The sequence below is a fragment of the Danio aesculapii genome, chromosome 3, assembly GCF_903798145.1.
Source record: "Danio aesculapii chromosome 3, fDanAes4.1, whole genome shotgun sequence".
Classification (NCBI taxonomy): Eukaryota; Metazoa; Chordata; class Actinopteri; order Cypriniformes; family Danionidae; genus Danio; species Danio aesculapii.
In genome coordinates, this window is record NC_079437.1 from 12,530,582 (window position 1) to 12,556,214 (window position 25,633).

Genomic DNA, 25,633 nt, shown 5'->3' on the forward strand with positions numbered 1-25,633 from the left:
CTTTTAAAAGTAAAAACACCTGAAAGATCTGCTGACCTCCACGTGTCCTCATAAGTAGGACAGTCTGTTCCATACATGCAAATCTGCACAATGAGAATACAGAGGAACTACAGAAATAAGGGTTTAAGTAGTGCTGTCTGCTGGTAGAGTGAGTCCGAAAGAGAAAATAAAGTTTGCATCCTGTTCGACTACATTACTTGTGTATGTTTATGAAGAAAATAAGCACATTTTGTACTGTACCGCATATCGGGTTACATTATGAATAATTGTCAGTGGGAATATCAGTTTGCGGAACTCCGCCACGTTGTTTGTTACTAGTTTTAAGCAGAACACTGAGTAACTAGGTCAGTGTTACATAAGTTGAATAAGCCTCCGGTGAGGCTAGAGCGATGTGTGTCTGTGTGTCAGTGTGTCAGTATCTCATGATAGACTAGACGAGATATTCAATGCTTCTGCCCTTCTGAAATATTAAGCCAGATAAAACAGGATGTAGGGCGTTCGTTCTTGCTTTTGTTTACTATTATGTTTCCAAATTCTTACATACTGGAAAGTTCCTGGTGTACTCATATATGCTGAGCACTGTATGTACATTAAAGTGCACCTCTTACAAATCTCTCTTTTAGATTAATACTTTCTATAGGATGATTAACAATATTAGATTTGGTGAAACTAGATATTAGATACTCCCTTCAAAGACATGTTCGTTAACATTTGGAAGCCCTTTTTTTCTTATGTTAAAACTCTCCAGCTGGATCTAGATTGATCCCACTTGCTTGCTCTTGACATTAATAATATATCAGTTTGGAATCTTTCATTACTTGATTTGTAACATTGAGCTTGTTGCATAAATGTAGACATCTGCCATTCATTTAGTTGTGTATTTGGGTTTTATCTTTATTTTTAAATTATTTTCTTTTATTTTTATTTAATTTTTATAAGGGTTTTTTATAAGGGTTGTTTGGCATGTTTGTAATATCGTCACTTTAGAATTATAAAGTTCTGTCTGACATTTTTGTCAAAATCGAGTTATTGACATTCTTATTAAATGACAACTTATTTACATTATGGGATGTGTTTTATAAGTTTACATTTTAAGACTTTTTATTTAAAAAACAAATGTTACACACATACTGTTTGCTATATGGAATGCAAAAACCTTGAAGCTCAATATCTCAAAATCATTCAGAACGCACCTTGGAACCTTATAATTCCAAATGGACGATATGTCAAATGTTAAATAAATCATTAGGAAAAAAGCATTATATTTGTGTATGTACAATTGAAGTCAGAATTATTGTATTGTTTTTCAACACATTTCTAATTCAATTCAATTCACCTTTATTTGTATAGCGCTTTTACAATGTAGATTGTGTCAAAGCAGCTTCACATAAAAGGTCACAGTAAATAGGAACAGTGTAGTTCAGTTTGTAGTGTTTAAGTTCAGTTCAGTTGAGCTCAGTTCAGTGTGGTTTAAAAATCACTACTGAGAGTCCAAATACTGAAGAGCAAATCCAACGATGCGCAGCTCTACAGATCCCGAACCATGCAAGCCAGTGGCGACAGCGGAGAGGGAAAAAAACTTCACTAATTGGCGAAAGTGAAGAGAAAAAATTCTTGGGAGAAACCAGGCTCAGTTGGGCACGACCATTTTAATTTCTCCGCTGGCCAAAAGTCTTGTGCAGAGCTGCAGTCTCAGCGGCGGAGGCTGGAAGCTGGCCTCATCGAAGACTCGTCTGCTCAGGATACGGCCTGGTCCAGGATATGTAAAATCTTGGGATCATCTCGTCGATGGTCTTGGATCGAATCAGTGACTCTGCATAGTCTGAGGGCCTCGGGAAGAGTATCCCCAGGTGGAAATGGAAATAGTTTTAATAACTCATTTCTAATAATTTTTAAGACACTAGTATTCAGCTTAAAGTGACAATTAAAGGCTCAATTAGGTTAACTAGGTAGGTTAGGGTAATTAGGCAAGTTATTGTATAGTGATGGTTTGTTCTGTAAACTATCGAAAATATATAGCTTAAAAATACCAAAATAAAACAAATCTAAACTTATAATAAATAAAACTTTCTACAGAAGAAAAAAATATTATCAGACATACTGTGAGTGAAAATGTCCTTGCTCTGTTTAACATCATTTAAAAAAAAAAAATTAAAAAGGGGGGCTAATGATTCTGACTTCATCTGTACATTAGTCAGTACCAACTCAAAATTTTGAGCTAATCTAACAAAATAACTGATAACAGTCAAAAAATTAGTAGCCCAAATCTATATGTTGGGGAAAATTATTAAAAGACATGTAAAAAGAGAAAGAAATCAAGAGAAACAAAAATATAAAAAATTTGGTGGTTTTATTTAAAATAGTAAAATAGTAATATTTGACACAGGGTGTCCACGGGGTCTTAAAAGCTAATCAATCTAGAGAAATTTAAGGCTCTTAAAAACTATTAAAAAGTCTTAAATGCTATTTACAGATGTTTTAAATTTTGTATCATTTTTGGTTATACAATGTATAGCTGTTTGCTAAAGTTTGCCTGTAATTAATTTGGGAATATAATGCTGTGTAGTTTATGAAATGGATTATGAAATCCTGCTAGATTTGACTTCATGCTGCTTTGTTTACTGCAGTAACCAAGACAACTCTGGTATTTCTGCTGTAATATTGACCTTATTTTTTGGCCAAACTGCTTGATCAAATGGTCCAACTATTCGCTCTACAAACAAGTGTGGTCAAGACTTTACAGACAAGGCAGAATAATATAATATGAAAATATCAGTTTGCAACATCAAGCAGCATAACGAGCTGTTTAAACGTCTAAAAATGAATAGAAGTGAATGGTACCGGAAGTCTCGAGCCAAAAAGATTCAAATGGCTGCACCGGCTCATACGCAAAGAATAAGGTCAACAGGCGGCACATGCTGGATTAGCGTTTTTATTCAGTAAATGAGTAATGCTTTAGTTTGAGATTAGTTTCCTACAATCAGTATTTAGTAAATATACTGTAAGTTAAAATGTTGCCAAATGTTACCTGAGATTTTAACATGTATGAAAAGAGTCTTTAAAAAAGGTCTTAAACGATATTAAACTTCACTCTTTGGTCCCTGCGTATACTCTGACATGAATTTTTGTACATTTTGAAAAATGTATTATCTTTCTATTCCTAAAGATGATTAAAATGACAACATTTTGACTAAAATTTATTTAAAATCTTTTATAAATATGTTTAATAAACCTGTTTTGTTTAAATGCACCAAAATATATTATAAAATATATTACAAAACTAATAGATATACAGTAACAATTTTCTGTGGAATCTACAGTAAACTACCGGCAGCAAAAAATACTATATTTACGTTTACAGCAGCATTTATCTTGCTGATTTTGTATTTACAGAATTGTTTGTACATCTTTACTATAAAATATTCTGTAATTTTTAACAATGCAACTTTAAAATACAGTAACATACTGCATAACTGTGCTACAGTAAAATACAGTTCATATTACAGTTAAATACTGTATAATTTACAAAAATCCTTTAGTATATTATTTTTTAAACATTCTTTTATATTTATATTTTTATTTATTGCTTGCTCAATCAACTGATTTTTTTATTCTTAATTTGCTTCAGTCAAACTAAAACTTTTAACTTAAGCCTCCTTCACACTATTTCATTAAATTAATTTCATTCATTTCAATGGAGAGTGAGCGACTTCTGATGACCCCAGTCTATGCAGGCAACAGCACCTGGGAGCGGGTCGAGCGACAAGACCAAGTTGAGAATCCTTCAACTTCATGCAAATGAAAAGCGACTCTCTTGAGCGACAGCCAATAGGAGCACCAGTAGAGCTCACGTGATTCTCTCTCAGCTCACTCAGAGGCCGTTGTATTTCCCGTGCTGTATAGACCTACGCAGACCTGTGTTTGCAGCAGATTGCTACCCAGAGCGACAGGTAGCTACAAAGTCGCTGCTAGTGTGAACGAAGCATTAAGTGTAACAAAATAAATAATAGTTGAAACCTTTTGAACGGATTAAATTTAAAATAGCTAAATTATGATGACAAATGTTTTTGTTGTATCATTTTTACAGTGTAACCACATAATCAAATGAAGCATTAAAGACAAACACGTAAATAATGCAACAACTTTTTTATTTTTTTTTGTAGAATTTTTGAAATGCACCCAACCCTAGCACTGAACATTAGTGTTTTTACAATATGCATCGATTTCAAAACGGAGCAACAGAACAGCAGTGCCACAGTCTACTAAACACCAAACAAACCTTGCTTTCTTTTTTTTTATTCTTGATAAAACCGTAAGAAAATAAAAACATCAAACATCACTCAGTTTGAAACACTGAAAGGACGAAAGTGTTGACATTGTGGTGAGCAGTTACAAAATCACAGTAAACAGGAAGTGATAAAATGAACAACACTTGGCCCCCAAAAACAGTTAATTAAAAAAAGTACAATACAGTGTTGTGAGTAAAAATATTTTACATTTATACACAAGTGCCATAAGTTAAATTGACATGTAGACTTGATTTGAAAAGAGGGGTTCGAGCTAGACCTGAAGATTCTTTTTTACGAGCAATCTTCTTAAAGTAACAAAAAACAAACTATAATTTTAGCAAGGAAACATTATATAGGGCGATGAATGATTAGCACAGACTCCAAACAGTTAAAGAGTGACAAAACTGCATCATCAGCAAGCTGAATCGCTTAACTGGGGCCTCAAGGGCAAATGGTCAAAGTCACTATGCTAGTAGTAATCATGCATTTATACTGATGTAAGCAGAGTGGAGCTTTCCTGTTAACTCTTTCATAATAATAAGGGCAAAACATTCCTTTCATGTTCATAACCAGAAAGGAAGTTAAATGGTTTTGAATTAAGCTCTCTTTATTACATCAATCAAAGAATAAATAGGGAGGTCACATAATAGGGAAGCTAAATGTGTATTTTTAGGATACTTTGACAAAGTTGCCTGGAAAGACATTTTACTCTTAACGCCAAGTAGTGTTTCAAGACTAGACATTTTCAACGACGTATAAATGCAGTGAAAACACACCTTAGTATCTATAACATGAAGCTTACATCAACCTGCTAATGTATCTGTAAAGGCTTTGGGGCATTTTGTAATTTTTCCTAAAAAATATATTGAATTGCAAACTGGTAAAGTAAAAAAAGGAGTTTATATTAAGTGACATCTCAAACCGCAAACACTCATATTGTACAGTATTTTTTTTAATTCATTAGTCGCTGAACTGCTAATTTTTTTTCCATGTCATGTTTTTGTTTTCTTCTTAAAATATATTTATATATAACATTTATATCACATTTTATGTACAAAGCAAGTGCCTGATCAAGGAGTAGTAGCTAGGCTGCTAAGTCTGGGATAGGAGATGGGGAGCACTAGTTAGAAAGTAGCAAACGGAGGTAGGGAAAAGACAGAGGTATGAACGTAAAGCCATGTTTCTTTGGTCAAGGGAACATTCCCTGAATCATCTGGCGTTTGGTATGTTTAAAAATGGTGCACAGCCATCTGCAAATTTAAGTTGAGGCCATAAAAAAAGAAAGCGGCACTTGAAATCGTCCATTTACAATAGGAAACCATTACAATGCCTCACAGATGGTGGATATTGCTATTGAATTGAATTTATACTTATTCTGAGTTCACACCAAAGACGGAGCACTGCGTCACTAGCACTAGTTTACTCACAGGATGTTTTTCCCCTCATGTAAATTATTCACAATTCCGCACATTCCTGGCAATAATTTGCCTCTATTTATGCATTTGCATTGACTTTTTGTGTAATTTACTGATGCACTTTCATGTTTGGTGTGAACCCAGCATTATGTTGACATCTGGCTGCAGTACTCAAAATATGGGTAAGTGCGATCAATAACATCATTAATGTCTTTGTTATAAAAGTGCTGCTAGAACCTCGCTTAAAGGTTAAACAAAAGCAAACCAACAAAAAGGTGAGTCTATACATTATGGTACAATGCATTAGATTGAAGATGTCCACTCCTCTTTTCCCTGAACAGGGAATGGGTGAGAGGTAGAGGATCATGATGTGACTTCATCTAAAAAGTCTCAGAGGGCTTAATTTCAATGCTTAAGTTCAGTCATGTCTCTTGTTGCGACTGTTATGCATACTGGATTCCTTCCTCCCACATTCAATGCTTTCAACAGAGCTGTCTTTCTTGGAAAACCCCACACTCGATTGGCCTCCAGGTTGTGACAAGGCCAGGTAAGGGTGCTGAGGTAATGGCTGGAAATTAGCAGGTGGCGTTGTGGGTGAGTCTTGAGATGATGCTCTGCCGTCACTTTGAGCCCTATGCTTGAGTCTCAGTTTGTGCGGTAGGGCAGTGCCTTTGACTTCTGCTTGACCGTCTTTGCTCTGGCTGGGAGAAAAGGAGTTCTGGGTCATGAATATGTGTGGGTGATAGCTGCCTGTGTCTGAGCAAGAAGATGAGGGAGACTCGTCATCAGTGGAGCCCTCTTTATCAGAGCTCCTGGGATCCCCATCACTTGAAGAGAAGTCCTTTCCTGAGTGAGCCTCAAAATACTCTTCTTGACTCAAACCTCCTTCATAGGTCAGCACTGGAGGCTCGTCGTTCTCCATAGTGCTGTTTGGACAGTGATGCACCTGTGTTTCATCTGCCTCCACTGGTCTTATTTGAAGATCTGGAGCAGCAGCATTGATCCTGGAAGTTTGTCGCTGAATAATGTAAGCCTGCCTTTCGGCTGCCTCATCATCTGGGCAGTCATAAGATGGAGAGTCAAACGGTCTTCTCTCTAGCTGTTTGGAAACCAGACTTCTGCTCTGTTCCTCTGTAGCCTGAGTAAAGTTCTGCTGTTCTTGTGGAATAATGTCCTGACTTTCCACAGGATATGAGGCAATGCTAGAACGGTATGAGATGACACTTCTTTGAGCAGATTGCGGCATGACTGGACTTGCAGCAGTCTCCTGGTGGAGTTGCTTCTGTTGATTGGTTGAATAACCTGGTTCAATGGTGCGCTGGTGAAGTACAGCAGGCAGTCTTGAATGAATGTTGAACATCATCTGTGATGTTGTGTTACTGACAATGTCCATCTCTAGACCCATCCCTTCCTGCTTGATGTCATACGGCAGAGGCTCTGGGCTATCCCGAGAGGAGCCATCAGACATATCGGAGAGGGAACCTCTTGGAGAGTACTTCGCCATTTTCACATTGCCATCCCCTCGACTAGACTGCTCGGCTTCAGAGGAATCTGAGTTCATCATCATTTGAGAAACACTGGAGTAACCACTGGTGTAGAAGTGACTGGTGGTAGAGGAAGATGAGGAGCTGCTGCCAGAAGATCTATTAACAGCACTACCAATCTGCTGACTCTTTTCCATATAGGAGGCTGTACTTATCAGCCCAAACCTGAGTTTAAGCTGTAAAAGTTCAGTTTTCAGGCGTACATTCTCATCATTCAGTGCAAGAACTCTGTTCTCTAGGATCATGTCATTAAAGCGGCGTTTCTCCCGAGAGCGCTTGGCTGCCTCATTGTTCTTGCGGCGCTTTTCCCAGTAGGATGCATCCTTTTTCTCATCTGAGATGAACTCACGCTTGCGTCGACAACTCATGTTGTTTGGCTTTGGTTTAGAAAGGCGGCTCTGGCGAGGGATGTCTTGAGGCGAATGAAGATCACTGTAGTCTGAAAAGCTTTCTGTGTTCTCTAGGGTTTCACTGGAATTTGTTGAAATTTGTAAGTTCAAACTTTCCATTTTGCTTCAATGGGAACCAGTTTGAGATTCCGGCTTCACCATTGGAAATGCAATTGAATGTAGAAACAGGGATGAGGTGAAGGGAAGAAAGATCTGCAAGATATCCTGATGTACTGTAGACTGGAATATCTTCAACTAAGTAGCTGGATCAGCAAAGACTTGATGAGGTATTTTAGCTTCTGGAAAGCTGAACCTCATTGATTTTGTTGATGTGAATTTCAAGCAAGTATCTTTAGATGATCAAGTGTCCAAGTTAGCTAAGAAAAGCAAGAATAGGTGTACCTCTATATGAATCCCCTGCATTTAACAGATCCAAGGAATCCCTCAAGTAAAATCTTCTCTTTGTTTTGCGCACAATATAGGTCAGTCTTTGAAACAAAAGGGGTGCGACAAAGTCCTCAAGTACAGAGATGATCACCAGATTTGCTTAAAGGATTTTGACCCTTTTTCTTTGTCTTCACTTTTATTCCTTTATGTAACCTCTCTATCAAGCCGACAGAGATGTGTCCCAGTGCCTTGGGCGTGTTGGAAGATATAGGTCACTCGGTCTGCCCCAGCTTGTCAACCTCTTGGGGAGGGGTGCTGCTGCTCTCAAAGCCTCCAGCTGGCTGTTCGATGAAAGGCTGCAAACATGAAAAAGAAAAGACAGATTTGTTATTCCTCGAAAGCTAAATCAATTCATATTTTGCCTTTAGGCACCTAAAAATCTTTTAATTTCCTATGCCATTCCAGTTTAACAGAAACTCTCCACACCTCTCTGTGTGGCTGGGTAATTAGAATATTTGGAAGTGGAATGTTTAGCCGTTCCTTTGTCATGTTCTATTGCTGCATCTACTCAACCTTGAGAACCACGGAATACTTTTTGTTGCCCAGCAACCACTGTCTGACCCGCTAACCCCTGCTATTGATTTCTGTCTGCAACCCTTAACCTTTACTCTCTGGCTAAACATTGGACTCTTATTATGCAAAGGGAACACGGTTAAGAATGCAGTCAGAGATTACCCAAACTACATTTCTGTTCACTGAGATCCAAGAAAATTACTTAAGATTAGTATCCTCTTTCTGACACAAGTTGAGCGTCACCCTTTGCACAGATTTCCATCAAGACTGCAAACATGAATTCACATCTGTTAAGCATTACTAATGAACACATGATTTGCTTTAGCATTTTGAAACCATATCCAGTATTGCATCATCTGCTCTGAAGGAAACAGTGCAAGATGTTTCAGCTTTTCCAACATTAACATCAAATGTTACAACACATCTCCTGGCTTCACTATCCAAATGGTCTGGTGCAAATATGCAGTACTGAATTCAAAAACATTAACACTTACTATTAATTAAAAGACTTCCAAGAAAAGTATCTGAAAACATACGTTAGCTGATAAATGAGAAGCCCAAAAACCTCTATACAAGAATTACTATAATGGCAGATAAACCGAGGTCAGGCAGAAGGCAAGTCATGTTTTATGATCTGGCGATTGGGAGCTTTACAATATGGGTCAGGCTTTTCTGGAAAAAAGGGGAGCAGAGGAACATTCCAACAACGTGAGTCCAGATCCAGGGGTGGTAACTGTTTCAGCCATCTAAGAGTGAACACTAATGGAAAAGCAGAGTCTCCGGTGATGATTAACTCAGCAGCCAGTGGGCAATTCTACATCACTGTGATCCCATCATGATCTAGTCTGAGCCATAACTACATATTGTAATGTCAGCTTGTTCAGATACAAACGCCCAATTTTGCTTTATGCATCAGTTTTTCTCCAAATCTGGTCTCAAAGGCCAGCAGCTGATACTCTCAGATATACTTTGACTCTCTCGGTTTAGTATCTGGCTTCACTGATTTCTACTAATACAAGAACGGCAGAATAAAGAAATATACAGTAGTCAACATTTGAAGTGGATCAAAAATGTTTTTTAAATTGGACCCAAGACAAGAATAGGTGGTGTTATAGTTTTAGGAGAACTTTGAAAGGTTTGGATCCAATTCAAATGTTGACTACTGTAGTTCAGAACTTTTTCTTCTAGTTTTCTTCTAGTCACTTCTATTTTCTTCCTTTTTAAGAGAATAGTCCACCCGAAGAGGAAATTGTATCCACTTGTTCCAAACCTGTTGGAGTTTCTTTCTTCGGTTGAACACAAACGAAGGTATTTTAAAGAGAGCTGTTACTATTGACTTGCATAGCATTTGTATTTCTTACCATGCATGTCAATGGTTACAGGTATTCAGCTTTCTTTCAAAATATCATCATTTGTGTTTAACAGAATAAAGAAACTCAAAGGTTTGAAATCATTGAGTAAATCTTCATTTTTGGGTGAACTGTACCTTTAAAGAACAGTAAATGAGACTTTTAATTCAGGCCATATTTGCATATCTATAACATGCCTCTGCAGCATTATGACATCTGGGTCAGAAATTACCCAGATTGGATGCAGTGTAATCCCATTATCTGGCTTCCCCTTTTTATGTTCTCCTCATTCCAGACATCTGAGGGAACATTACGTAATTACAGACAGCTTAAATCTTCTCTATTGGCTGCAATCTAAACTCTCCCTGGTTTTAGCTGGTAATAAAATAGGAATGAGTCTGGCCAAGGCTGTTAAAACTTCCTGCTTCAACTAGTGTGCACTGAAAAAAATCAATATTAAATATGGTAACAAACCACAATGTTAATAAAATGGAAGTGATGTTAATCAGGTACTCATTTGTATATGAAAAGTGACTCCTTCCCTGAATGACCCACTGACCTAGAAACCGAGCGGCTAGCGAGGAAAAAACTGGATCTTTTCCCTTGTGCTCAAATATAGGTCAGGAGTGCAACAGGCATCACGAGAGCGAGAGTTGGAGACAGAAAGGGCAAGGGAATTAAAGAGTTTGCTAAAAATAAAGAGGTGAGGGATGGATCGAGGATAAATGGAAGAAGGGCATGAGGAGAGCCTTGTTTGGATGCTGGCAAGGAATTTATTGAGCGGAAGCTACACAAACATGGGAGATTTTCAAGATGCTCTAACAAAATGAAAAGAAAAACACCACACCATTTTCCATTTATCTGTGAAAACTGATTTCTTTTTTTATTAATATAGTTGTTCTATGACTTGTATGCCAGATGTAAAATCTTTGTTGGCAAATTTTGATTCAGGTCATTGCATAGGCTAAATGATGACACTTGTTTAAGTACACCATTACTATTTTAGTGCACTTTTGGAATTGAAAGTTTAAAGACTTTAAAGAAATTCATTAAAATACACTTAATTTAAATGATTCCGTCCTTCTTTCACTTAAAATATTGCAATTGAGAGAAGTTAGTAGTCTATTAATAATAGTGGATGAGTTTAATCTGACATCCATACCCTTAAATCTTTAACCTTTATCTTCAAACATTAGCAACTCATGATAAAAATCTGAACTACTAAAACGCCAACTATTAAAGACTCATGACTCACTTGTTACTCGTTTAAAAACTAAAATAATAAAAAAAATAATAATTAAATTTAAATGCTACTAATGTTTTTGTGCTCTTTTTTTAATGCAAGTTTAAAAGCTTATTATTATTAAAAATACACGTAATTTAAAGGCTTCCACGCCTCTTTCACTTTCAACATTGCAACTGAAAGAAGTTAGCTGTCCATTCATAATGTTTGAGTTTAATCTGTCATCCACACCCTTGAATCACTATTATCTTCTAACATTAGCAATTCATGATAAAAATCTGAACTACTGAAACGTCAACTCTTAAAAGATTCAGGACTCACTTGTTACTTGTTTAAAAACTGCAATAATTTAATAATTTTAAAAGAAATAAATTAAATGTAAATACTACTATTCTGTGTTCGCGTACTTTTAGAAATGTAAGTTTAAAAGCTGAAATTTCATTAAAATACACTTAAATGTTACTATGCCACTTTCACTTAAAACATTATATTTGAGAGAAGTTAGTATATTAATAATGGTGGATGAGTTTAATCTGTCATCCACACCCTTAAATCACTAAATATTATCTTCTAACATTAGGAACTAATGATAAGTATCTAAAAGCACCAACTATTAAAGACTCATGACTCACTTGTTATTCAAAAACGTTATTGATCACCATGACAAGTGGATTAATGAAATAATTAACTTTGCTGAATGACCTGCAATTAGCTAATCTCAAAATTGTAATAGTCCAATAAAACGCTTTCATTTGCCCTATATATGTGACATGGGTTACATCTACGCACGTGAGCTCTCATTAGAAGAAATAGCACGTCTGGCCCACTGTATAGTCTTAAATCCGGCGAGGCCTGGAAACTATAATTTAGCTCAAATGTTTCATGTGTTGCTTTACAGCCGTTTCGGTAATGGAAATAATGGAGGAGGAGGCGGGGGGTGCTGGATTTCATTGTGGCCATGTAATTGACCCTGGGGCAGAATGTAATATTCGGCACGTGGGTTGGGAGCTCAGTCTTTTTTTGTCTCTGAATTCCACGCCCGGGTTTATCTGCTCCAGTAGGACGAGGGCAGGCCTTGGACAAGCAGGAGGAGTTCCAGGCCAACTCTTTCTATAAACACACTCTCATATCATCCTCTGTTGAAAAAAAATAAATGCTTCGACCAAGTCCATGTGTTTGGGCAGTCACATGTGCGCTCCTGCCCCACAAAACTAAATGGTAATTCGCCTCTCCCTGTTAGCCACATAGGCACAATAATAGCCCGCCTCCTCCCTATCTTTTTCTATTCATTATAAGAAATCTACAAGGTGTTTATTGCTTCATAACATGGTCATTAAACACAATCACTGTAAAGCAACAATGACACTGCACCTATTTTTATTTTATGTTTGTAATCTGAAAGATTCTGCTATTTAACATGCATTACCAGGGTTTTCACAGTCTTAAAATCTTAAATCTAAGTCTAAAATCTAAATTTTAGGCCTTAAAAAGTCTTAAATTTACTGAAATATTTTGTTGTGGGTCTTAAATCTTTTTTTAAACAGGTCTTAATTTTCCTTTGTTAATGTTTTGCTACCCACTCTGGCCAAAACCCATACAATCACCAACAATCCTTCTCAGTAAAACTTGAACATTTTATTTAAAAGTTCATTGTTAACTCTATCATAATGGTTTAATTATTGTCCTATATTAAGTACTCCATGTATTAACTGCTGAGGACACTGACCTGGACAGATTGTTGTGAATACATTTAGTTTGTTATAGTTTTTAAAACCTTTAAAACATTTGTTCATATTTTTACATTTATTTTAATGAAATATGTTTATGTTGGAAAAAAGGGTGTGGATACAAATAGAACTTGCTTGTTTTTACACAAAATGTAAAATATTTTGCTAAGAAATATCTAAAATATTATTTTTTGTTATTAATATATTATTGTATTATTAAATGCATTAAATTATAATATTTTTTGATAGGGCAAACACAAATCTTTTCTATCTGGGGTATTTTTTTAAACAACCCTTAGTGTTTAGCTCTTTATGAGTCTAAAATTAAATTCATAACGATCTTAATGTCTTAAAGTTAAAATTTAACCCTGATTATGCTTATGCATGTTATTATTTGTAATTTTATTTTTTGGGGGATGGGGCTGTATTGCTGCTCCATATGCCGGATTTTCCTACACTGGTCTGTAAACTGGCAGCATCTTTGTTCTTTGTTATGGCAGACGAGGGTGTGTTTTCTCCAGGTTTATGACCTACATTTTGCGCTGGCACACAAAGCCATTTGTCTGATGCCCTTGTTCCCTTGAAAACCCTGTTTTATTTATTTCGCAACTTTTCATTCTCTGTTATGTCATTCTTAACACAAAGTCTGCATTACATCCAAGCAAAACTACAAGTAATCTCACATTTTGGGCATGCTTGACTCTTTTTCACTGAAACCTACAGTCAATGTTTGCTTACTACACTTGTGTTGAACTAAAATCTGTGATCCAAAAGTGTGCAACTTAATGATTACACCTGTGATCAAATATTAAATTATCTTGAAATCAGTTCTGAGGAACTTAAGGAAAACAGCAATAATGCAAAGTTTAATACATTTATCATATATTCAAATATCATGCAAATTTGGAAAGGTCTGATCACCTTAATTAAGGTACAACTCCATAAATACAACACAATTGTACATTACTATCGGACAGAACATCTACACAACGTTGCAGGAATTGTTTAATCATCCTATTTATGAGATATTTGCGTTTCGCTTGACAAATTTATCTAATATTTACCGGCATTTGACAAATGGCACAATGTGATCCAAGATAAAAATCTTGATGCATATCAATCCAATAAACAAACTTTAATGTGCAAGCTTAGCATGTTTCAGAAATGTAGTTGATCATATTTTACGTGCAAGTGATTTTTTTTTTTTTTAGACTTTGATTTAGATAATGCACTAAGAAAGTTGCATGGTCGCCAGTTGGTACCAGGAAAGAGTTAACTGCTCTAACTCCTCTAACGTAAACACCCGCGTTAACCTTTACCGAGTACGGCTACACGTGACAGCGAGAAGTGTGCCCGGGATTTTTTCCTCCCAAGCAGCCGCATTAACTTACTAACCCAATTGGATTTAATACCCCCGTGAGAGAGAATGTCATTTACAAACATTAAACTATAACTTTATATAGAGACGTTTATTATGATATAATTTAACATGGTTTGCAGGTGTTTGTCAAACTGCATTCTGTAACTTCATATTAAATTTTTTAGTTTATAGCACGCACTGATTAAGAATGAATTGGGGCCATTGATGTTTTATTACTAAACAAAAACATTGAGATATGTGCATGGTTTTTTAAAAAAAAAAGTATTGCAGCACAATTATTTTATAGGCACCATTCCAAGTGCTAAACGTCCTGTCAACAGTCATGAAAGATCCCGGCCTCGCCTTAACATTGCGAGCATGCACATTGAGCAACATCCGAATCAATAATGAGCATGCGTAAACACACAAAACATAAACCACATATACAGCTTTAACTATAAACGTACTTAAATAAATGCATTACACACATAATTTCACTCATCTAATTCTATATGCGCGTAAATAAAAACAAATTAGATCACGCCAGAACCATAAGCATCATCCATCAGTAAACACAATATTTCACAAACTAGTGAGTAAATTAAACATACGTACCCTTTGTATCTTTTGTGTTCGTATCCAAAATATTTTTCCCGCTTATTTAATTTGAGTCTCTTATTGTATTTGTGACTAAAATGTGAAGTGATCCGCGCAACACTAAATGCTGTGATCAGTACGCGTGGGTTCCGCAGCGCGCGCGTGTTTTTGCCCCGGTTCCTTGTGTTGTTCTGGCGAGTCGCTCCAGTATCCTGCCGCTAGCTGCTTCTGTTTAGAAATGTATGTTAGTAGGTCAGCGGTTGCATAACAGGACGCTTCGGGTGCCTCGTCACGTTTTGTTTCTCTCGTTTGCCCCCACCTACTGCTCTCCTGCCCTCCCTCATCCGAAAAGCCTGTGGCGGCGAGAGCGCGGAACTGGGAGGGATCAACCACCGGCCAGACCCGCTCTGTTATGGAGATACGCGTAATAGGGTTGACCTGATTCGGATTTGTATTATTGAGGTTACATGACTGTTTTGCACGTGTGGTTCTGTTAATTATGTTACGTATCTAATAGGTTAGTCGTGCGTAATACTCAAGTTTTTAATTCATGAAGAATTTAAAGAAACATTTGTATTTCTTTGCTTTAAACATGGTTAAACTAAACTAACCATGCATTAAAAGCATATACAGAAGCTCACCTCCTATTCAACTGGTGTTTTGCCAGCTGGTTTTATTTAGCTTATTAGAATACAATTTTGTAAAGTCATATTTCACAACAGAAATCATATTTTTGTACACCCAGCATAAATGAGTGGATTTAAGATTTTTAAAATCCATTTATAAGCAAAAATCGACCCAATCTTTTGCATTTCTATATAAAATGTTGTATTAAAGAGTTGTATTCTTTAACAAGAGTGTAGTCACCTGACATTTTTAGATATATTATTACATATTTATATTTAAAAAGTGTATTAATGTTATATTATTTAACAAGAGTTTAGTCTGCTAAAATATTTAGGATTATATATTTACATATTTATTTTCCATTAACACATTCATTGAGTATTTTACACTGCGTTGTTATAATAGTTTTGAATATGTATTTTTTTGCATAATTAATTATACTTTTTTTGCATATTTTTTGTCTTTAAGCCTGAAAATAGTCGCTAATTGTTGTAAAATATATATTATATTTTAAATTAAACATATCATGGACATTTTCTTCATAGCTTATGTGATCCTCCAGAGTCCCATTACATGATTCAAAGGGTCCCTTTCTTTTTACATCACAGATCCCATCCCTTTTAATTACATCAGCAGACCCTTTGCTCATTTTCCAGCAATAAAAAAAGTCTCTTTTGTGCTTTGTGATGTAAGTCACAGACGCAATAGTATTATGCCGATGACCTTGAACTTAGTGTCCCGCTGCCTCCTCCCCCACTCTTCGCTCCCTGCCTTCAACAGTCTAATCCACCCAGCATCGTCTGGAGGAGGTTTCCATGACAACCGTTGCAATACCCGCCTAACGTCAAGCTCCGCCTCCCATTGAAGATCAGCCAGTCAAGGGTCAGTGGACCAGTGCAACAGAGGTGGCATGAGGGGAATTAACTGGAAAACAGACATGTGCCTGGGCCTGGAACATGACATTAGAGCTGAAGGGAAGCTTTGTTGTCTTGTTTTAGAGTTCAGCTCCTTAAATAGACTATTACAGCTATTTATATGCTTCTACGTCACCTGAAGGGCCTTGAGGGAGTTCAGTTCTCAGGGGGGTTTGGTATATTTGGAATCAGATCAGTTATTCTTGGTCTAATGCTAATAGGTGCACGATGTTAAGATCAAAGTGATTTGATTTTGGATCAGGTGATAGTCAAACAAGTCTTTGAGCAGTACTTTTGGTTTATTTATGTTATTGATGCAGTGCATGTAAGTGTGTACACGGGATAGATAGCAACGAAACGATTTGCTGACCTCTTGTGGTTTGCAGAAGCAAGAACAAATGAGGATTTTGTGTGTGTGTTTAGGCCTGTGAAATGTAGTTTATTGAAAGTCATTAACCTAACATGAGTTAATGTTTAATAATAATAAATAAAAACATTATATATTACATTTTAAATAATTAATGTTTTACACTTACTAATTTTCACATTTATTGTGCATGCTTAACATTTTTATTCCACATAAATATTTTTTAATCCAACAATCTTAAACCTATTCTCATTAAACACATTAAATAAACAACATGTGTAAACTATTGAATTAACTTTGCCTTTGTTTTTGATTGGTTTTTTATGAACCGGCTGTATTCTCTTAGTTTATATATTGAGACATCTGATATGTCTCTGCCTTCAGGGATTTGCTTATTAAAGCATGATGTAATGTCAGCAGCGTTGACAGTCCATGAGAATTGTTCATGTCGAGACCTGTTTATCTCGGGGATTCTGGGAATTTGACTAATTGCAAAGATAGCGCTGACATTTTAATTCATGAGAATTTGTTTCAAAAAGATTGCGAAAGCACTGTCGGTTGTCTGTCATGATAATTACACATATTCTGAATATTAATCACGATAGATTGATAGATAGATATTATATGCATATGATAGATGTATTTTAAGGATAGATGTAAATAGATAGATATTTATTTAGTTAGATAGGTAGATACATATATATATATATATATATATATATATATATATATATATATATATATATATATATATATATATATATATATATATATATATATATATAGATCCATCGTTCTTCTGTGAAGAGAGGAGAACCATACAGAAGGACAACTATCTATGCAGCAATCCACCAATCAGGCCTGTATGGTAGAGTGGTCAGACAGAAGCCACTCCCCGCCTGGAATTTGCCGATGGGCATCTGAAGGACTCTCAGACCATAAGAAACAAAATGCTCTGGTCTGATGAGATTAAAATTGAACTCTTTGGAGTGAATGCCAGGCGTCACATTTGGAGAAAACCAGGCACCGCTCATCACCAGGCTAATACCATCCAGCTGTTCAGCAGCAGGAACTGGAAGACTAGTCAGGATAGAGGGAAAGATGAATGCAGCAATGTACAGAGACATCCTGAATGAAAACCTGCTTCAGAGTGCTCTTGACCTCAGACTGGGGTGACGGTTCATCTTCCAGCAGGACAATGACCCAAAGCACACCGCCAAAATATCAATGGAGTGGCTTCACTACAACTCTGTGAATGTCCTTGAGTGGCCCAGCTAGAGCCCAGACCTAAATCCTATTGAACATCTCTGGAGAGATCTGAAAATGGCTGTACACCTTCGCTTCCCATCCAACCTGATAGAGCTTGAGAGGTACTGCAAAGAGGAATGGGCAAAAAATCCTAAAGACATCATATTCAAAAAGACTTGAGGCTGTAATTGTTGCCAAAGGTGCATCAACAAAGTATTGAGCAAAGGCTGTGAAAACTTATGTACATGGGATTTTTCAGGTTTTTTATTTTTAATAAATTTGCAACAATCTTTTTTCACATTGTCATTATGGGGTATTGTGTGTAGAATTTTGAGGAAATAAATGAATAAAAGTCATTTTGTAATAAGACTGTAACATAAAAAAATGTGGAAAAAGTGAAGCGCTATCAATACTTTGCGGGTGTACTATATATAGATTGATAGAGGCATATATTGATAGATATATCCATATGTATGATAGATGCAAATGTGACAGATAGATCCATTTATATCATAGACAGATGCAAATATATGATTGATAGATAGATAGATAGATATAAATGATAGATAGATGGCTAGATAGATATGTATGCATATATATGATATATAGATCAAAAGAGGCAAATAAACAGTTCAAATATTTATTCACACGAACATGTGTTCATTGTACAAATACACAAGAAGTCACAAGACAACAAAAAAATTCACCATTAAAATGCGAGTAACAGTTAAGTTCAATTAGATATTCTCCTTGTCTGGACATCGGCAGTGATCTGGATTGAAAATAAAATGTGATGCAGTCATTCAGTGCTGAGTTGCTACTGGTTCATGATGATGATGATAATTTTATTTGCCCCTTCTTGGCATTTCCTGCTCCGCTTCACTCAGGACTATTGATGTTGTGAAATCTTTTTCTTACACATCATTCATGAGTCACGGTTTAACCACAGGAGCAACGTTACAGTGTGAAGACTTTCAGGCTCATTGTAAATCTCCTCATTCACTGACAAAGTGTGTTGATATTGTGTTGGCACGCATCAGAGGAATGATGGAGAATGTTATGCTTTGTTTTACACTTACAGTGATCGACAGCTCTGAGCCTGAGGCGTATGTTTTTGTTAACAAGATCACAGTGTTTGAGGAAAAAAGAGCAACTGAATGAATTGAGGTGAGGTGTTGTCACTGAATGCTCCTGCAAGGACACGGTCAAAAGTAATGACAAATAAAATAAAATCCACCTTATACATAAGGTTAAGAGCAGGTATAACCCTTTGTAAATTGAATGTATGAGGCTTCTGGTATCCTTATTTTAGCTCTACACACTGGTTTTACAGTTTCACCACTTGTTATTCTGCTAGTCATTTACTTGTAGTGACTAATGAATTGAAAGTCACACATATTTACAGGGAATTACAAAATAAGGTGGAAATGCAAAGTCTGTTTGGTTATGATCGAGTGTGAAGATGCGGAGGATGTGATTTCAGCCAAGTAAGATGCGATCCTGCACTGTAAGTGAGCAGTTTTCCTTATTTTGTGATGCATGTTTTTATTTTGTCCAGCTTATTTATGCTTTTGAATTGCATTATGGGACTTTGATCTTTCCATCAACAACTTTTAACATTGAAAAGTTTTTAAAAGTGACTTTTATTAACATTTTTTAAGAGTGATAAACTATTGTCAGGTTGATGTTTCATATTATGGTGTAAAAACCTTGTAATAAACTTGCCAGTACAGACTTATTTCTCTATAGATTATTTCTTAAACATTTATATTATTTCAAAACCCCTAAAATGTCAATAAAAGTCACTTTGTTAAAATCTAGAGTTAAAATTTCAACATCAAATGTCGACAGAGCAGAGAACAAGGTCCCATAATGCAATTCACTTCCATAAATAAACGCTTGTGAATCACAAAAAAAGGAAACAGATTTTTTTACAGTGCGTTTTAACATCTACGTTGATCCTGGAACATCATTCCTGTTTAAAAATGTAATCCATACCCCTAAACCTAACCCTCACTATAAATGATTCTCAAAATCAGATGGAATTCATCATTGAATAACAATGTAGAAGCGCACATAAACTGTAAACTCATCCCTTAAATCTAATTGGCTGGTTGAAATTTTGTTCATACTGTAGATGTTGATCCAGAAATAAGTCCTACTTGGTGAAATCACACCGCCCGTGGTAGAGGTAGTGACGCACCTTCTTTCCATTCATGGATGTTCATGAGTTCGACTGTGAATGAGTGCAGTGCTGCAGTGCACGCTCGCTGTAAAAACATCAGTAAATGAGCAGTTTTCCATATTTTGTCATTCATGTCCCTGTTTATTGATGCTTTTGAATTGCATTATGGCACCTTGACCTTTCCTTTTAACCTTGAAAAATTAGAAAAAGTTACTTTTATTGACATTTTTAATAGTTGAAAGTGATATTTTGTCTGGGTTGTTGTCAATTATGGTACAAAAACCTGGTAATATACTACCAGTACATTTTCTGTTATTTTACAGAGGTATGTCTATATATTATCTCTTATAGGGCTGCACGATATTGGTCAAAACTGACATTGCGATGTTTTGTTTTTCTGCTATATATATATATATATATATATATATATATATATATATATATATATATATATATATATATATATATATTCATATATATATATATATTCATATATATATATATATTCATATATATATATATATTCATATATATATATATATATATATATATATATATATATATATATATATCATATATATATATATATATATATATATATATGAATATATATATATATTCATATATATATATATATATATATATATATATATATATATATATATATGAATATATATATATATGAATATATATATATATATGAATATATATATATATATATATATATATATATATATATATATATATATATATATGAATATATATATGAATATATATATATTATATATATATATATATATATATATATATATATATTCATATATATATATATATATATATATATATTCATATATATATATATATATATATATATATATATATATATATGAATATCATTTCACCAGAGGATTTGTATAGCTCAATTTGGAAAGAATTCATAGTTTTATATTTATTGGGATGATTTCGTTGGGCAAATAATGGGTATAAATTAAACACATAGTGTTTTACGATTTTCTGGAACTGTATTCATGTACAGAAATCAAATAGTCAAATGTAAAAAAACATACTTCATAGTCTTTGGTGTATATAAAAAATAAACCATGTTTGTTAATTAAAATGATTTGTTATGCACAAATGGTTTAAATACACTTGAAATCTCACAGTCAAAGGCCTTAAAAACAAAGCAAATGAAAAACATTCACACTTTTAGGGTTAAACGTCACAATGTCCAAAGACATGCACTATAGATTGGTGCACTAAGATTTATAACTAATTTTAAATCTCAAGATTGTGTGCTGTATACTAGGGTAGGTTGGTCTGCTTTGTCCATAGGCTCAAGCCTTGGCATATCTTTAATTGCAAAGCTATATTGGGTTTACTACCATCATATCTACAGAATTACATTTGTAAAAAACCTGTCCTTAGCTATGGCCTTCGGTCACGGGATATTTATTCACTGTCTGTTTCTAAAGTGCGGACTGAGATGGGAAGAAAGGCTTTTAAATACGCAGCACCTTCTGCATGGAATAATCTACAAAGTTGCAGTTTAAAGAATTAATTTCACTAAATGCTTTTAAAAGAGTGTAAATGATTTAGAAATTGAAACACAGGTTTGTAGATGTTTTGAATAGTTTGTCAGTGTGATTCATGATAACTGTTAATTGTTTGTTTGACCCATGTGATGTATACTGCCTAATCTTGGCCAGGACGCTCTTGTAAAAGAGATTTTTAATCTAAATATGTCTTTCCTGGTAAAATAAAGGTTATAATAAATGTGGGCAACTATAATCCCACTTATATTTCCTAATAGATGAATAAACTATAACTTAAACTGACTTTGCAGATTCTGCCATGTGATTATTGTGCATTGGCACATTGCGATATCGATGCTGAAACCACATATTATGCAGCCCTAATTTCTTATCCATTATATTATTACAAACTACTAAAATGTCACTACAAGTCACTTTGTTAAACCGTAGAGTTGAATTTTCGACAGAGTAGAGATCAACATCCCATAATGCAATTCACAACCATAAATAAATGGCAAACAAAAAAATGGAAACTGTTAATTAAGAGATATTTTTAACAGTGCTTTACAATGTCTTAATTAGTTTTGGTGAGCAGCTGCTCGGAGAAGAGCTTTTTGAGCTGGGCCACTTCCTCGCTGAGAGAGCTGAGCTGAGATTTCAGCATGCTGTTTTCTGCTTGATATTGCGTTTCGTTCGCGTTCACGTTGTGGCTGTAATTCACATGTTGCTGCTGGATCACTTTCCGAGCGTCTTCCCCATCATGCGGTGTCCAGTAACCCGCTCCTTCATGTGTATAGCTGTGAACTCTAGCATTGGAGATTGGGATTGCAGCACTTTGCCGATCTCCAAGATTTTCACAGTCGCCACCACCCGGAGATTTGAACCGTAGCTTGTGCGGTAAACTCTTCATGCCATCCACCGACTCGAGCCTGTTGGATGGCATGTTGTGATTTCCCACTGCTAAAACTTCAGATGGGGAGTGATGCGACTCGTAGCAGAGCTCATCCGCTCGATGTGGGGACAGTTTTCCATGATCGCTTAATCTGTCCTCGAAGAACACAGGACTGCCTACGCTGGAGCCACCAGGCGTAGAGAAGCCTGAATCTTCAGACATGCTGCTCGTATCTCTGATGCTTCGTGCACTTTGTGTGGGGGATTGATTTGACAGCATCGCGCCAGTATGGTGAGCGCCATCGCCACGTGGAAGGTAGTAATGCTGCGCTGAAGGTTGTGGGACGCAGCTTCCTGTCGTGAGCGGAAGTATCGAAGCATTTGAGGGGTCTTTAATGAGACCGAAGCGGAATTTCAGCGCTAGAAGTTCTGCTCGCAGTCTTGCGTTCTCTTCGAGTAATGTTAGCACGCGGTTTTCTAACACCATATCATTTACACGGCGTTTCTCACGAGAGCGCTTTGCGGCTTCGTTGTTTTTCTTGCGCTTGTCCCAGTAGCCGTCGTCTTTCTTTTCATGGGGGATGAACTCTCGCTTGCGTCTTGCTGAGGAGTTGCTTGCTGGACTGACATCTTTGCGTTTAAGTGCTGATGTTCGGCCTAGAAGAGAGCGTGCAAGCAAACTGCTTGATGTCAATATGGACACTGCTTCATCTGTAAAAGACATTGTGCTGCTGGGAGTGCCTGCATTTAATGCCCTCATCTCCTGAGATGACTCTTCAAACATCTTGAGACTTTCTTGTTCAATGTGCTGTGTGAGTGCTTTTTAGGTCAACTTCAGATGTTATTGACGCAGCAGTGGCTCCACCTGGTGGCAGAAAGAACACAATGATATCCCGTTAGTTACGTAAGATCAGTTACAACACAATGTTATGCAACCTCATTACCTCCCAGTGGCAAAGCACAGACCGTTCGTACTACACACCACATGATATCAGGTTAACAAATGCACGGTTATATAGCCATCTTACGCAAAGTGACATCACCAAATAAACATTCCCACTTGTCGAGTTAAACATTTAGCCCCTTTGCCAGCATCTCAGCACTATTTTTAACAGCAGTAAGCAGCTAGCCTACTTCATGTAAAACAGAAAGCCTCTCCTGAATTCCTCTGTTGACCTATTTGCGGAACAGCTTGTGTGTGCGTGTGTGTGTTTTATCGTCTTCCTGTCCCAGTGAGTCACTTTCATTATGGAGTCCAAGCTTACTCAACACAGTTACATCAGATTTTTTGGGTAACTTTTTTTTTTTGCGCATAAATACACTCTAAAACATCAAAATCAATTCATTAAACAATTATTTTTATATATTTACATTTATACATTCATTTAAACATTTTACATCACATTCATATAAAAGTTACTTAACTAATCAAGTGGGAAAAGCGAACATTTCGCAACGGATTTATGCAACTTTAACGTTTTAATGCATAATTAAACGTGTTAAATCAATTGTAAAGATCAATATAAAGTTAATCAATCTGATACAACCCGTCCTGGGTACATTGCAAAAACTTCTACTAGTATTGCACAATGCTACATTGTCAGAATTAATACTTGTCAAGGTGGTCTAGGAAATATTTTGTACTATTGAGGTAAAGTTGGTTTCATATTCACACATTCAGACTTTCTCCGTAATAATATAATTTCATTAAGGTGTTATTTGCAAAAACTAAATAGTGAAATCATATTAGCAGTCAATGACTATCAGAGTACAACATTGTTCACAGTCAAATAAATAGTGTTAATGTTGTTTTGAAGTCTTTGTTATATGTGAATTCAGACCCAATATTCAAAGTACCATGGTAAACATTAAGAGAACTTGTTACAAGTTATCACTGAACGAACGTGCAAATATAAAGCCAACTTTACCTCAATTTTTGTACCAATGTTTATGCATCTTTTGATAGCTTACACTGGATAAAGAGCTAGCCTACGACATTCCCACATTTTTTATTTAATACATATTGCACAAATCAAACATGAAGCCTTTTTTCTATATTAAAACAAACTTTAAGACAAGTCGTTTAACTTTTAGTGGCTGTCAGATACATAAGCGTCTATACACATATATATGAGCATCATAGAACATATTAAATGTAAACTCTGATATAAAAATGACCAAAACAAAAACACGTTACCATTATAAATCGCCGCGTAATTCTGTCCAGAACGTCCTCAGTTCTTCGTTCAATCCGGTTAAACACTCGGAGGTTGCCCTCAGAAAAAAACAACGATAAATGAACAACCACAAACAGTGTTGTGTTTTCGTTTAGTTCAAGCCGCACAACCTCCTATCGCCGTTCAATCCTATCGTGTCTGTTCCTCCTGCAGCCGCGCGGCCCCTATTTGTGTCTTTGCTCCATCAGGTTCAGTCGAGGACGCTCCATCACCCCGGCTGAACCACGTGTGTGTATGAGTGTGTGTGTATGAACGCACCGCCTCCACTGCGCCGCTGCACCGCCTCCTCTCTATAATCTCGCTGCAGTTCTCGTCAGAATAATCTTTTGGAAAGCATTAAGTAATATTGCTCAATTTCCCCGCCCTCTTTACTGTCCTCGCGTGTCCTGAAAACCGACTGTTGTCCCCAAATGTACAGGGACTATATTTAGACTAGTGACGCGAAACCGACTGACTTTTTTTCTTCAAGATATACAGAGGTAAATGTCACAACAAGCCGAAGCACTGTTTGATTATAATATAGGCATACATGTACGTTTTAAGGACTGCTTTAAAACAATGTAGGTAAGCAGGATCAAGAAGGAAATGCCATACAAATGTGTTGCTAGACAAAAGTGTTTTTAAATAAATCATAAATTGAGATTTATGCGGTTTTGTTAGTATATGACTGATATTTGATGGAGGTACAACAATTTAAACTCAGAAATCTGAGGGTTAAAAATGTAAAATACTTAACATTTAAATCTGTCTAAATTAAGT

General features: G+C 35.9%; 2 protein-coding genes across 2 annotated transcripts; both read right to left on the reverse strand.

Annotated features, from left to right (window-relative positions):
* Positions 1–4,127: 4,127 nt before the first annotated feature.
* nfil3-2 (nuclear factor, interleukin 3 regulated, member 2) lies at positions 4,128–15,139 on the reverse strand. Its single transcript, XM_056453162.1, has 2 exons — positions 14,892–15,139; positions 4,128–8,380 (listed from the first exon to the last, which is right to left on the reverse strand). Exon 2 carries the CDS (start codon positions 7,755–7,757, stop codon positions 6,123–6,125), a length of 1,635 nt encoding a protein of 544 aa, XP_056309137.1. The 5' UTR covers positions 7,758–8,380; positions 14,892–15,139; the 3' UTR covers positions 4,128–6,122.
* Positions 15,140–21,119: 5,980 nt separating this feature from the next.
* nfil3-6 (nuclear factor, interleukin 3 regulated, member 6) lies at positions 21,120–25,134 on the reverse strand. Its single transcript, XM_056453164.1, has 2 exons — positions 24,835–25,134; positions 21,120–23,502 (listed from the first exon to the last, which is right to left on the reverse strand). Exon 2 carries the CDS (start codon positions 23,419–23,421, stop codon positions 22,321–22,323), a length of 1,101 nt encoding a protein of 366 aa, XP_056309139.1. The 5' UTR covers positions 23,422–23,502; positions 24,835–25,134; the 3' UTR covers positions 21,120–22,320.
* Positions 25,135–25,633: the final 499 nt, after the last annotated feature.

Bases quoted from the DNA above. Each gene is read 5' to 3' on its own strand.
- nfil3-2 (XM_056453162.1), bottom strand. From the start codon at position 7,757: ATGGAAAGTTTGAACTTACAAATTTCAACAAATTCCAGTGAAACCCTA.
- nfil3-6 (XM_056453164.1), bottom strand. From the start codon at position 23,421: ATGTTTGAAGAGTCATCTCAGGAGATGAGGGCATTAAATGCAGGCACT.